The sequence below is a fragment of the Phaethon aethereus genome (genome assembly GCF_964289735.1).
Source record: "Phaethon aethereus genome assembly, chromosome: 12".
NCBI classification, from domain to species: Eukaryota; Metazoa; Chordata; class Aves; order Phaethontiformes; family Phaethontidae; genus Phaethon; species Phaethon aethereus.
The window spans coordinates 17,514,246-17,530,066 of NC_138588.1; the positions used below are offsets into that span (position 1 = coordinate 17,514,246).

General features: G+C 38.3%; 1 protein-coding gene across 1 annotated transcript in view; it reads right to left on the reverse strand.

Annotated features, from left to right (window-relative positions):
• MTMR10 (myotubularin related protein 10) overlaps window positions 1-15,821 on the reverse strand; it is a gene marked incomplete at both ends in the record, with an annotated part of 38,279 nt that overhangs the window by 16,357 nt on the left and 6,101 nt on the right. The window contains 3 exons of the mRNA XM_082005107.1: window positions 3,636-3,778; window positions 5,923-5,995; window positions 7,113-7,249. Of these exons, the coding sequence (XP_081861233.1) occupies window positions 3,636-3,778; window positions 5,923-5,995; window positions 7,113-7,249 (353 nt within the window). The remainder of the gene's footprint in view (window positions 1-3,635; window positions 3,779-5,922; window positions 5,996-7,112; window positions 7,250-15,821) is intronic.

Consider the following 15,821-nt stretch of genomic DNA (forward strand, 5'->3'; position numbering starts at 1 on the left):
GGAAAAACCTGCACAACTGCAGCCAGAGAGCTGAGTGAGAACATGAGAGAAACAATTCTGCAGATGCCAAGGTCAGTGAAGGAGAGGCAGAGGTGCTGCAGGCACCAGGGCACAGACTCCCCTGCAGCCTTCTATGAAGACCATGGTGAGACCGGCTGTGCCCCTGCAGCCCGTGGAGGACCCCACACTGGTGCAGGTGGATGCACCTGAAGGAGGCCGTGACACCGTGGGCAGCCCACACTGGAGCAGGCTCCTGGCAGGACCTGTGGCCCCTTGGAGAGAGGAGCCCATGTGGGAGCAGGTTTGCTGGCAGGACTTGCGACCCCATGGGGGACCCAGGCTGGAGCAGCCTGTTCCTGAAGGACGGCACCCTTCCCTGGAAGGGACCCAGGCTGGAGCAGTTCATGAAGAACTGCCGCCTGTGGGAAGGACTCAGGTTGGAGAAGTTCCTGGAGGACTGTCTCCTGTGGGAGGGACCCCACACTGGAGCAGGGGAAGAGTGTGAGGAGTCCTCCCCCTGAGGAAGGAGGAGTGGCAGAAACATGTGATGAACTGACCATAACTCTCATTCCCCATCCCTGTGCGCCACTGGAGGGGAGGAGGGAAAGAATTCAGGAGCAAAGTTGAGCCCAGGAAGAAGGGAGGGGTGGGGGGAAGGTGTTTTATGATTTGGTTTTTATTTCTCATTATCCTACTCTGATTTGATTGGTAATAAATTAATTTCCCCAAGTCAAGTCTGTTTTGCCCGTGACAGTAATTGGTGAATGATCTCTCCCCTGTCCAGCTGAGGAGGGGGAGTGATAGAGCAGCTTTGGTGGGCACCAGGCATCTAGCCTGGGTCGATCCACCACACCTGCACAATTCACCAATTCCAACTGAAATTCTGAGTTCTGCAGTTTCTCAACACTAAGGACCCTAGAAAACCTTCATAAAACACATAAGCACGACTTATCCAGTTCATTTTTTACTCAGGAGGTGTTCACATCTAGCTCCAAAATAAGCAGAAGCAAATTTGTGAGGGGGGGGAAATAGAGCTGACAATTATTTTGATTTTTGTCAAAGAGATGACTGGAGATTATGCCCCCAGGTCAAAGGGAAAGAGGAGAGGCTGGAGAGGGTCCAGTGATGGGCTACCAAGATGACTATGGTCCTGAAGTACATCTTCTGAAGAAACTGGGCTCATTTAGCTATGCAATGGAAACCACGACCAGGAAGGTTGTTACAGACTCGGTCTTGCCAGATGACCTTACGGGCAGCAGCCAGAAACTCATCTTGGACATTCAAGCTGGACATCAGGAAAAACATGCAACACTGGAATAGGTTGCCCACAGAGGAAGAAGGCTCTCCATCCTTGGTGGTTTTCAAGATACAACCAGAAAAAACCCACAGCTAACCTGGATCTAATCCTGGCAACTCTGTAGAGAAAGGTGGACTAGGTGATCTCCACAGGCTTCTCCCATCCAGCACCTCTGGCTCCATGGTCAGTTCTCTATTACAGCATTCTCTTGGTCAGAAAACAATGCTAGCACACTCAGCCAAAGAAAAGAGCAGGAATTCCCTCTTATGAGATCTCAGTTATACTTTAAATCTTGGTCCTCCCTACAAAAGTTATGCACACAAAATTATTTCCAAGTAGACAGCTACCAGTGTTTTCATGCACAAGTAACTGGATGTAAATATATATTAAAGAGGCCCTTCAAAACTATAAGGAGGTCTGACCACCCTCCTTTGTTTTTAAACATCAGGACAGCCTTGCTAATATGTAGTATTTGAAGGGCAGGAACAGAAGCCAGACAAAATTTAAGAGCATGGTGCTAGCATGCCATTTAAATGCCAGAAAGAACAAAATAACTTCATTCAATATGCTGTGTAAGACCGTTCTAATTGTGCTCACCAGCATCCCAAAATAATTGAAGCAAAATCCTGATAGAAGAAACCTGATTTAAGGATCATGGTATTAGACATTTATGTTTAATGGTAACAGAATAATGTTATTATGGAAACATTAGATTAGGTTAACAGAATCTTATCTCCCTTCAGTAAAAGTGGGCTTCTGTGATACACCCACACAAAGTTGCAGCAAGCTACTTGATGCATCACAACTGCAATAGTAGCCACACAGTTGATATTAGGATTTGTACAAGTTTTCTCCTCTAGTGAGTGCATTCTGATATTTGGCAATGGCAACTGCTACACTTTTGGTCACCACCAGTACTAGCTTTATAACCAGACTCAGGTCCTTCTGAATCTCTAGAACTTGCTGTTCTTCCTGTCAAAAGAAATCATGTTAGACCATGTAACTATAAACGTATAAAGCAAGCACCTTCATAAAAAACTTCCATTTTTTGCTCTTGCATAATTAAATGCAGCACAAAAAGTGTTAATGAGACCCTGAGTTTATACTGTCTTCCTCCCTCCTCCAGACTAATCACTCTTCTTAGTGCCTCTGACAGCCAATTAGAAACAGTTGCTACAAAGATACTGCAGTAGACAGGCTGCTCCAGGGAGATTTCAGAGCAGCTGTGAAAGGGGAATTGACTGCTGAAAGATTGCCAAACATGAAAGGTTACAAACAGCAAAGGCAGCAGGCGGGAGGAACACAGAGAAGTAGCAAGGGAAGAACAGTCTACTTCCTTACTGGGCTTCTGCCCATGGATCTGTACCAGAGGGTAAAAGGTGCAGAAGTGACGAACTGGTTCACCAGTTACTCAGTTGACACCTGCAAACAGACTTACGTCCAGGCAGATGGTTCTTAGGACTTGCAGGGTTAAGCTCAAACTTTATCCTAATGAGGAGGAGAATTCTTAATCTCTGTGAGCAAACTGGGTCATTCCTTTCGAAACGATTGCTGTGCCACGCCTGGCCACGAAGTGGTGCCATGGATGTCAGAGGAGCTGTAACTCAACTAGCCTATGGCACCAGTCCAGCACACGTAAACTGGCAAGCTAACCTTAGGTAGGCTAACCATCTCCGATTAGCAGAAACCGATCTGGACCTTAGCAGGTTAAATAACATTGTACGATTTTGGTGAGACTTATGACAACAAGCGTTAAAGCTGGAGAAGGAATGACGTTTGAGGAATGCAGACAGAAGTAATTCCTCTTGTCAAGAGGTATGCAAGTCTTTTCTAAGAAAATGTTGAGAAAGAGCACATATAGTTTTATGTAGGTTAGACAAACCGGTCATTCCAAGAGCTCATTGGAGAGTTTGCTGAGTGAAGCAAATAAGAAATGTACCTATGGGCAAATTAAGCTTATGACTTTCAGAAAATGTATTAAAGTTTCAAACATTTTCCATAAAACATAAACATCTGTTGTACAGCTGCAATGCAGTATTCAAATTCCAGTCTTTAAAAAGATTTGTTTAATAAATTAATAATTTTTAAAAGTACAACAGATCTGACAAAAAACACAGGTTTATCATATATGAAAAGAAACAGTTAATACATCATGTTAAATTTTTTACCTAATAATTTCGGACTCCAGACAAAAATCAAAATACTCTAACAGAATGTGATTAATTTGCAATTCTTCCCTCTATTTCTCTATCAAAACATCAAACAAAATGTTCTCATTAGCACAGCTGTTGCTACATGTAATGACTACAAGGCAAGATTTCATAAGAAGATATAATACCTTTTTTGCACTTTCAGGACCCGCTTCATCAAAACGAAATCTGACAATACGGAAGTCTTTGCAATAAATTATTAATTCAGTTGGATTAAATTTAAGTTTTTGGTTGGGACCAAGAACCTTCTGCTTCCTCTTGGTGTCATTCACTGTAAAGAAAACAAAAAGTTATCGGATAGTGTTTTATAAGTATACAACACAAGACTGGCTCAACAGACACAGTAATGCTGCTACCAGCAGTTTTTCATTTAATAGTACATTTCAAATGTTCAACTGAGGTAGAAAATCTATAGGTCCTCCTGTTGATCAATCTCCTTTCAAACAAGTGGCTGAATTAGTTTCCTGTATGCCCAGATTATTTTTGTCCATCAACACTTCACAAACAAGGAATTAACACGCAGTATTCCCAAGAGCAATTTTTGCTCCCAGACAGTTAATTGGGTATGCTGCAATGCCCTTCTGATGCACAGTAATTGGCATACATGCTAGGGGGGGGGGGGGGGGGGAGGTATTTATACATCCAAGTTAAAGAAAAAAAATAAAGTAAGTGCTTTCTTACATAAAACTCAAGAATGTAAGTCTAAATTGCCAGCTGGTCAACCAGACAGGCTGTGTCTCTTGGCCTATGTACCTCCTTTGCAAACAGAGAAGGTTAAGTTGTAAAAACCAAGCATCACAGAAGGCACAGAGATTTTATTTGTGGTAACGGGGAAAACTGGGGGACATAGCTGTTGAGTGACTAATTGACATAGCTGCCTGGTTGCAGGTATCTTCTGGGTTAAACTCAAGTATTTTCAGAGAACTCAAGACAAGTGTTTAGGACACCTCCTGCTATTGACCTTGAATATAACAACCATCTAGCAGCCTCTTCTGCAGCATGGGTGAAAATCTCCCCTTAATTCCTGTTAGTAAAAGCTTACACTTCACTAACTTTAGGGTAAACCCACATAAGAGAACAATCTCCTCAAGTGAGTGGCAGGAAGTGCTGCCCTCCCCTTCTAAAGAGCTTCTAACCTCAATGGAAAAGCTAAGCAGAAAGGGTTCCTAGAGAATTTCTACCATTCTTCTAATGAAACTGCAAACGTTTATGCTATTTGACAGTTTGGGGAAACATGCACATAAGAATAATCTAGAATCTGTCAGCCCTCAAGTTTCAAAGTTAGAGCTGTCTGTAGTCCTCTCCCATTTAGGAACAACACATTTCACGTGAGAGAGAACATAACCAATAGAACAATTTTGAGGCTGTCTGGCATTTCCCCCCTATTTAGCAGAACTGATTATTTGACAATTTATATAATGCTCATATAAGAAGATTGCAACACCCCATTTATAAACATCTCTCCCTAAAGAATTGTCATTAACAGATTTGCAGTACTGCAACTGTTTTGTCACTTCCACCTAGTATTTTTGAAAAGGGGCAACAAATGTGGGCCAGTGCAAGACCATGTAACAGGTCAATAGCACCTCTTCATTTAAAAAAACCCAACATTCTTCATAATATCCTTCCTCAGATGTACATTAATCTTTTCACAGTGATTACAACCAGCTACCAAAGTGGAAATGGATTATTGGATAACTTTAGGCACTGAAAACTAAGGAATGATTTAAGTTACCTACAGTCAGAAAACCAAGTATTTTAACAGTCCACACTGAAATCAGGATTTGAAAAATTATCAGTTGTATGAAATTGAAGAGTGAAATAAGAGTGTTTTTCATCTTGTAACAAACATGTTAGCCTAAAGTATCCACCAAATCAAAAACTGGTTCTTCAAAATAAGTATTTTAAGTAATTTCTTTAGATTAAGATGTCTATTGTCATTTGTAGATTTGAGGACCACTAGCTACTAACTTTCTAAGAATAAGACAAGACTGAAAACTTGAGCATTTTTGTTGTCAGATATCCCAGCTATGTGTAAATTGTATGTGATGCGCTTTTTGCAATCTAGCATATTTAAATGGAAGCGATTCAGATGCATGAATATTAAAAACATTGCTAACAAAATTTTGTACTGCTGTAACAGGTGTCTACCCTAGAACGCCTGTTGATTCAGTATTGTAGTTAAATTTAAAACCAATATAAAGACCCAACTTAATAAGTCTGCACAGCACCAAGTTTTATTCAGCTTTTAAGGCTATTATCCGAATTTTAAATAAACCAAATTTTTCAAGTCAGGGAAGATTAATGACATAACATCTTTAACGTCAACAATTCTGCACAACCTAACAAACAGTTCACAGTTTTGAACTGAGTAAGTTTAAAGCCTGTCGTCATACTCCACTATTTTTGACATACCTGTGACAATCTGCTCAATGCATGTTAGTGGGACATCATGTTCGCCAAGGAGGAGGTTTTTGTAATGGAATTTCTGAAACACACGAACTCATAGCCATTAATTGCAGTTCTGCAGTTTGCAACCAGACATACAGCACAACTTTGAAGAAACTATGATAAAATTCAGGCATGCCAAGACCTTGCTGACATGTACCACCCTTGCCTACTCACAGGCAATTAAAGGTTGTGGAAACAGCTCTCTTGTGCTGGTGCATGTACACCAGTTTAGAAACCCCAGTGGGTTATGGAAAATAACCCCACTACTTGCACTTGAATTTACTAGCCTCAAAAATTGCTGTTAGAAATTCAACACGATGTGATGTGTAAAAACAAAACAAAACACCTCCAACTACTGCTGTAACCATAGAAAGAAAAAATATTACTTCCACTTTCAGAAATAAGTTTTGACAACTACATGTCAAAAATTAGATTTTAAAAGTAGCTTTGCTCAAGCTTACTAACCATTACTGAATAAGCATTTATCTACTTTCAGAGCTTTACACATGCCTAGTTAATGGAGTGTTTCTTTTAAAAGCCCAAAATGAAAGTGAAAACTCTACTGAAAATAACATACAGCTCGCAACTTGGATTTCCAAACGGTGCTCTGTATGCTGCGCTGTTCAAAAACTGATAGAGGTTTTGAATGTCACACGTTAAGCTTTAACAAAGACTTTGTCTCTTTCTCCCCTTTCCTTGTTGCTTCATCTACAATGAAAACTCATTTCATGGTTACTTTGTCCTCCATCAGTAATAATGGCCAATAAAACTTGGACACATTAAAGGCTTTGCTGATCCGATGCTCGTCTAGTCACAGGAACATTCGCAATTATATCTTCAAGGAGGACCGTGCTTTTATACAATTCCTGCTTTGCCTTTTGAAAAACCACTTCCCAATAAAGTCTCCACAGACAGAGGTAAATAGAGCTGGCTGTACTTCATACCAAACTTGCTCTGTTCTGATATTCTCAGTGAAAGGATGGAATAGCAACACATTCAGAACAGGACAGTGGAACCTCATCATTTAGCCTGCTTTGTTTTAGAAGGCATCATATGTATATCAGATATGAGGCAGATTCACTGTATTCTAATTAAATCCATTTTAGCTCTATCACACTTGTTGCCATGATGTAGCAACGTGAACAATAACAAACCTGTAGTGGCATTGGATCATCCGTAATAAAGGAAATCTTGAAGTTAGTGCAAACCAATTTGCCCCACAGGTCATACTGACTTGTATCTGTTGCGATGCATTTTCTTACAAAATTTACTTCATTTACCACAATTTCACCTAAAACAGAAAAAGGGGAGGGGAAAAGGGAAACTTATATAAATCTTGCAGGTACAACAATTCAAAGTCTGTAGTACCCAGAAACCCCTAACTCTTTACTATTTTCAAATTATATACCTCTTCTGGGTAAACTTGGCATTTAACTAACACCACACCAGGGGGAAGGGGCCAGGGGGAAGGGACTACTTTTCCAAAACAGACAACATTGTGTAGCAGTTAAAAAGCAAAAAACAAAAAACCAAAAAAAAACCCAAACAAAACCCCCCCCACACACACACCACTTTCCTTATACTCAGACATAAAATTCTGCAATTCTTCACTATTAATAATTCATTGGTTTGGACAACACTGTCCTTTAAACGGAGGCATACATTCATGTATTTCAGCTACTATTTATTTTAAAATATTAAAATGCAATTAGCTGGCCATTGTTAAGTACTTTAGAGAGTTTTATGAACTTCATGAAGTCAGAATGATCAATCCACATCTACTTTTGCGTTTATAAACAGATTTTCAGGTGATTTCATAAGAGAAAAACCAGAACACAAACACATTAAACACTCCTCACCATCTCAAAGTTTCTACTGTGACCATCTAAGGAAGGAGACCAACCATTTCCTTTTGCAAAACAGAATATACAAATCAAGAAAAAAATTTTATGCTAATTCATCTGGGATAAGCTATGAAATAAAAAAGCATACAGGCAAATGAGACGACATCCATTTAAAAAGAAAAAGTAAATCACTATACATAATGTTACTTTTTAGTTCCACAACAGAGGTTTCTGAAAGCTAAATAGTAACTTCATTCTTACTTCAGGAAATTAACTTGGTCATTTATTTTACTCCTGTACGGGGATTTCACTTCTTTCATCAGATCAACCACCTCCTGCTGCTGCTGTCTACCATAAGTAGCGTGGAAGTGTGTTCAAGAAAAAAAAAGTGTCATTTTTATACTAGCCATAGGTTTTTGTTTAAAAAAGACTAAGGATAAAGATTGCTAAAGCCTAATTTGCTTGTAATAGGTTGGGCATACTTAGTCACAGTTGCCTGAAATATCCTTTCAGAGTGTCCTATGCTTTTCAAGAACACAGTCAGTTCTTTGGGTGACTATAAACAGCAGTAATCCATTATCTGCACGCTCAGTGAGTATGGATACAGCTTTGAATAAATCTCCCATCCGTCTCCTGATCTAGAGAAGGCATTTTCCTCACATCATTATCACTGCACCCAAGTAACCATACATTCAAAGAACTGTCTTTAGCATTGCAAACACTTGAGCAGAAACGCACCTTTTGCTCGTCTTGAGACCCAGCCTCTGCACATGCTCCTCATCTTAAGCTATTTAGCTAAGCTGCCCTACTAGCTCTGCTGCCCCTAATATGATTAGGCATGAGCCTGGAAGTCACTAAGCAGCAGCAGAGTCCCTGCTTTTAGTTCAGTTGTGATAAACAGCTACAAAAATTTCTTGGACTAACGCTGTAGCCTTGAGCTGGCAGAATTATGTTGAGTGTTCTGTGACCATCTGAAGATGTACGGGGACAAGTTTCTTTGTGGTTATCATACACATGCATAATCTATGCCAGAAGTGCTGGAGCTTTAAAGTCTTTTCTCAAACATTACTAAACTGTGGTTAAATAAGTTTTTGAATTTAAAAAAATAATCAGATTCTGACAGCTTCAGTACAAATAGTTAAAGTTCAGCCAAGTCCACAGCAATTGAAAACAATGTCTTATAATGGGGTACATGAGAATGACAAGCCCTACTTCCGTTAAACACTGTAATGAAAATGTTTCAATACTTTTAGCAGAGAGTCTGGCCTGAAGCTTCATAATGCCCAGCATTTTTTCTAATAAGCTATTTACTTAAATAACTGCAAAAGCCCAAGCTATATATTAAAGCAATTCCTTCTCATAGTTGGTGTTAATCTTCACCTATTCAATGTCAAGTTCTCAGTCACATTCTACCTGTGAAGCCTCCCCTCGCCACAAAGTCAGTTGTTCTAAACCTAAGCAGTTCTTATTCTTCTCTCTCTCAGTACCTCCAGTGTATTATTGCATTTTTAAGTGCAACTTCCATAAGTATTTTTTTCCCCCTATATAATATTCTCTTACATGTTATCAAGTGTAATATTTTTTTAGTCATACAGGAGACACTTTTGCTAAAATCACAAATTACTATTACCAAACTATTTCAGTACTTCATATCTTTGATGCTACAAAGCAGTAGAGAAATAAGAGATCCATTACAGCTCTCAGGCAAACTTCTTCAGTTTGAATCTACTACAGTTTAGAACATGCCTGCTACATTATTCTCTTTAAAAAGGACTGGCTTTGGTACTTTCCTCCTCCATTCTTGATAATTGTGCGGCTACACTACAACATGTTAATACTAATCCTATTTTAGTGCAACTTCATTTATTCTCATTTCATCCAACACAAACACATTCTGGATTTTTTGGCCTAGCTTCTCTTTTGCACTCAAGTTTACAGCCTTAACACAAAACTGTCAGTTTTGAACCTGAGTATTATAACATGGCAAGACAGAGACTACCTGCATACAGATTTCAACCAAAGGGCTTAAACATTTACAATGAAGCATAAGAAAGTTTGCAATGCAAATTTAATACAGTTTTCAAAAGCCTCCAGAAACTGAACTTTTTTGTTTTTTAAACGCAGGTTTGGAATTTTATATTGACCTGGCTTTTATCCCTCATTTGGACATCTATAATGAGCAATACAAGAAGGTACAAACCTTCCAAACTTAACTCAAATTTCAGAAAGTAGATAAACAACGTAAGTAGTACATGTTGGTCTTGCACAATGATCCCTTCTTGTATTGGTAGTTGAGTAGGTGAATTTTCTACACAAGTGTCAACAACAGAGCTATTCAGAGATATTACACTGCACATTTTTACAATGTAGCTGCTGCTTTTTTCCAGTAAACAGTCACAAGCTGTTCCAGACAGGGAACAGCAGTCAACACTTCCATGTGACTCGAACAGTCAAAGAATGATCTCAGGAGACAAGAGCAGTTTGTTTAAACTCTGACAGGAAACCAGAAGAAAAATTACAGGTTGCCACCCTTATGTATAAAGCCTAATCATGTTTAATAAAAATATTTCTACATTGAACACATGAATCACAAAAACAACACAAGAGACTGAAGGATCTATCTAGCTAATACACCTTCCACTTAACACACAGCCTCAGAAACAGGAAAAATTCTGCTAAACCTCACCAAGGCACATGCAATTTGACTGCTTTGTATTTTGGATGTTAAGAGACTTCATGGTGTATATCTAATCCAGCATAATGCATAACTCACTACAATCCAAATAAAACTCAGAAAGCAGAGCATGCATGCATGGGAATTGGAGACAAAGGCATGACTAAAAATGCTGAACTCTATGATCAGCAGAACGAGCGATCAATAGAGGTACCACAGCTGCTGTGCAACAGCACCAATTTTGTCTCCCCAGCCTGCAGTCATACACTGAGTCTGGCCTAGGCTCCAGGGCAATTTATTTCTGCAAAATTTGAGAACACAATGGCTAATCAGTAATATCCTAAAATAAAGGATGTTCTGCACCATCTTGGCTACTACTGAACAATATTTTTGTCATTTTTGCTGCCATGCCCCACAGGATCAAGTTTAATTTGTTTATCTTATGAAGGTAGTAATTTTTTAACTTACTATCAGGAACGCTGGATCTAATAACCTGCGTACATGCAGATCACACAAAATATCTCAAAAATGTTCTTAGCTTTTTTGTGTATTTTGTGTCAACTTTATCACTATTTGTTGCCCTTATCAATAACAGGGCAATCAGACCATAAGGAAATTTGATAGATCTGAAAAACTATGCAAGAGCTGCCAGAATTAGCACTGCATTAGAACGTGTAATTGGAAATTTCCATATTTTCTCTAGACACAAGGGTCTGGATTCTTTGTAGCAGTAGGAGATGCATAAATAATCCTTTCACCCATATACCCAGTTCTCATGTTTGCTATTTTAAGATTCTGTATTATTTTAGCTTAAAATTCAAGAAACATGCCAAAGAACGAGATCAAGTAATTTCCAGGTTTTCAGTTGCTCACTGGAGCAGCTGACAAACCCCTCCACCCAAAACTGTTTCTAGCACAGTTTTGCTGCCTATGAATACAGAATACAGAAGGAATACAGCACAACAGCGTATCTTAAAACCTTAGTTTTCAGGGAAGAAAGATGACTGAAAAGGATGACTGAATAGTATCTGGGACCACAACCTTACTAATGCACGAGGTAGAACAGACTGAACAGTATTCAACAAATCTAACAATACTGACTGAATACAAAAATGTTGCACAGTGAAAGAAGGTAACTGAGCAGTTTACAAGGTGACATATTTATACTGTATCCTGTGTGTATACATATACACACATCTCGATGCATAGAGACAGAGCATGTGTGCACATGCATACATATATATGTTAAAATGCTATTTCTAGCACATTAATAACCTGACACTCGCTAGAGGCAATGAACGCCTGCAATCAGACTCCATATATGAATAATACAGGCTCAAGAGGTTTGCAGGTACCCTACATGTTGCTAAGGAAAATTTTCAATGCTGTACTAGAAGCATAAGAATAGATTTATTAGTATAAGCTTTCTTTAATGAGCACTGAAGTTCTAAATCAAGATCTGAATATGTTTAGTGTTCAAAGTCTAATAGATATAAAGACAATAGAGGGTATTAAGTACTTAGGCAGTCACGCAATTCCTACCTAAATTCATAAAAACCTAGCACCTGAATATACTTAGGAAACTAAACTCCTGTTCCTCATTTATAATGCTGATGGTGATTATATCCAATTAAGAAAACAGAAAAACAGCTTGTTTACATAAAAGATAGTCTAAAAAGTTCACAATAGAAAAGCTAAATTTAATTCAAGTAGCCATTTAACCATTAAAAATGCACATTAATGAGTTCACTTGTATTTAGAAAGATCTAAATGTGCTCCCAAATAACTGGCAAATAACAGACTTCTGTAAATTTCTGAGTAAGAATTTCCAGTAAAAACTTCATTAATAAGTAACTCAACATCTTCACCCATTCAGCTGCCTTTTCTTAGCTGTTCTCTTGCAGAGGGAATACCAAAATTGAATGAGTTTATTAGTATGCGCCCAGCATTTAGATGTAAATGTCTCTAATCCACTTGTAAATGAATCTTTTGTTCAGTGTGCTCAATCAGTTCCAAACTTAAGAAAAAAGCATTTGTAAACTCATGAAATAATGTTCTTTTATCTCTTTTCTGATTTTCAGGAGCTCGCAATGTATTTAAGGATTTAAGGTACGTGCAGGTTTTTTGTTTTCACACTATTGTAGGTACCGGCCATCTTCCCCTCCTTATTTTCCAATACATTCACTATTAGTTAAAAAATAGACTACATTCAATTTTCTGTACACCTGCTGAAAGCAAAAAAATAAAAACAAAGTAAAAATGTTGTTCCAAAAGGACAGCTCAATACTGTGATTATTGGGGAATGCAAAACAATTTGGATATATTCCATTTGCATTAATTTTTAACAGGAGAACCTAGGATTTCTGTCAAAAAACAACTCTAACCACTGCTTGGAGAGTGGTGTGTTTTAAATGCACAGTATCAAAAAGAGCTTGCTTTGCCAACTTGATTAGAAAAATTATTAAAATATCATATATGAATATTACACAGTTTCTCTAGAGTTCTAACTAACAGAAAAAAAGAAAGAGCATGACAAGAGCTTACATAAATTTTTGGAAAAGCTCAGTAAGGAAAAAAGTAAAGATTTTTCAGTAAAAGTCTTCAAAGAACAACTATTCTTTCCCCACGCACAATAACAAGATTAAAACCAGTATTTGTCCAATGATGGTTAATCTTTGTGAACCTTGTAAAAGAAACTGACCACAGGAAGGATCTGAAAAGGTACTACTTTTCTGAACTAGGATGAGATGCTCCACAAAAACTTCACCCGCAGCCCAGAAATGCAGTGAAGGACACAAGAACATAGAGCAGACAACCAACAGGAGTTCACATGGCAAGAAGGGAACATACATCACAAGCAAGGCTCTCATTAGCAACTAGATCTAAAACAAAGTATTGCAGTACATTAAAAAGCTGACCATGCTTAAAGTGTTGCTTTAATCCATCAATTTGCATTACCCCTAAAACGGAAAAAAAATCCGTATTGAACATTCATTCCCACCTCAACCCTTGTGCTGGCACTGCCATTTGTGAAAGACCTTGTTAGTCACATCAGAGAACTGATCCAGTTGAAAATACTTCTAACCATGTATTTTTTCTTCCTTTTTTGTCAGTCCTGATTTCATCTGAATTAGCTCTCTAATCTGACTTGTTCTCTGGTTGCACAAAAAAGTGTCAGCACCAAGTAGTTAACTGGAACACACACCTGTGATGAGAAAAATGGAATAATAAACAGCTCCTCTTGGCATCAGTATGTACTTTTAGGCCAAGCTAAAATAATCCTCTCACCAACCCCCCCAAATAAGTTTAAGCAATTATTTGGTCAGAGTTCCATAATGCAAACAATAGACAAGCCAGTGAGGAGGAAGAGTGTTTTGTGTTTTGCATATTTTTAGCCTGGCTACATAAACTACAAATTCCCAAAGCCTGACTTTGGCTAAACAATATAATCAGTAACAATTTGAGAGGACTGTGGTTTTCAGCCTGTTATTTTAGAACTATGTCACCAATACAAGTTACAGAAGCTGTGCTGAACTTGTAATACATTACTGGGTCTATCATAAATTACTCAGGTTTGGCTTAATAAATAAATCAATACAGAAACAAGTGATCCTTACAGATCAGCTCACTGAAGACTTACTTCACTGGAAGCAAATTTAGTTGCCCAGAGACAAAGACCCCAGTAGTCTGGTCAGCTGACAATTCAGAACCTACGTTAACATTTTATCCCATTTCTGGACATTAATGACTGATGGCATTAAATATATGTGGGACAGAGTGGGCAGAAACTAATTACTTTGGAGCTGTTTTGCAGAACGCACATGCAGAAACATCAAAATATTTAATTTTAAAGCATGGTCATCCTTCTACCTTTAAAGAAAGTTTTCCATATTGCCTTATAGCTAATCTCTTGCAAATAGGAAAGTATTTTTGTAGATATTTACACATACTTAAAATATATTACTAGTCAGAAACTTTAAGAAATGCCCTCTATATTCATAACAAAGAAGGCAGAACAAACTGACTCCATCCAGTAAAATCCACTTGTATGACTGTATCTGGAACTTAGATTCGACATGCAGACTGCCTTGGTAGTACTTATATGATGCCAACTCTTAAAAAAAAGCAAAACCAAAAATAAAACAAGCAGTTAACCGAACCCAAACCATGCCTGAAAATTTACTTTGAGTCAAACAAACAAAAAAGCTATAATAGAAAAGAGAATTTGCTATATACTTACTCTAAGTGATGCCTCTAAATAGAAGTCAAACGCTTGGTTCATTTTAAAACTTCTTGCACTATGGAAGACTAGTTTGCAGAAAGCTGCTGTTTCAGATTTCAAATCTAGAATTTGAGGCTCTCAGTTTATTTAAATAATACTTTCAGTAATCTTCTTAATGTAGACCAAAAAAAAATTCTACTTTAGAAGAGCTTTATGGGATTGTATTACTTTGCAAACGGCCATTCTGAAACATTGAAAATAATTTCATGCTCTTGTATGACACCAACTCCTGAAAATGAGTTGAAATTACAAAAGCTATTTCACTTACTGGTCTAATATCACACAGTAACTTTAAAAACAAACTTGTAGAGTAACACTGCAATCTCAAATAAGAAACTTGATGTAGGGGAAAAAACCCTAACTCTGCAATATGAGGTCTTAATCAGCTGCACAATGAATAAGAAAACCTTGGGTAGCACACCACAACTGGAAGTAAGAATCAGCAACTGAATATGCTTTGGAAACAATCAGAAATGGACTCCATGCAAGTCCTATTCAGTTATTACCAGCACTGATAGGCTACCACTACTCATCATCAACAGATGATGATCCTTAAAAGATCAAGCAATACCTACTTGAATATCAACAACTCATTCCAGAAATATACATGGGAAAAAAGCACTGACAATAAACAGCACTACTGCTTGAACCAGGCAATTAAACAATCCCAGTTTCCCCTTTGAGGTATTAAGCCAAAATGATTCCTAATACACAAGAAAAGCAGACCTGACAAGTCTCTGGAGTTAAGCATTAACCTCACTAACTCGGTCTCCATTTCTTACCACCGCCACTCCCCCGCCCTGTCACAGCACGGGCATCATGCACTCACATTGCAGCACCATGCCCTCTGCTCTCCATCTCTGGGACACCACAAACCAAATGAAAGTGCCAAGAAAGAGGCGCAGGGGTTCAAAGCAGTCAGGATTAAACGTACCTGGGATACTAATACACAAGGGTGCCTCACCAAGAAGTGTACTTCCCTTCTATCACAAGATGTGTTGCAGCTGCTCTGGAACACATGACTTAATGTACTAAGGATTTTCAGAAAAAAAAAAAAAAAGCC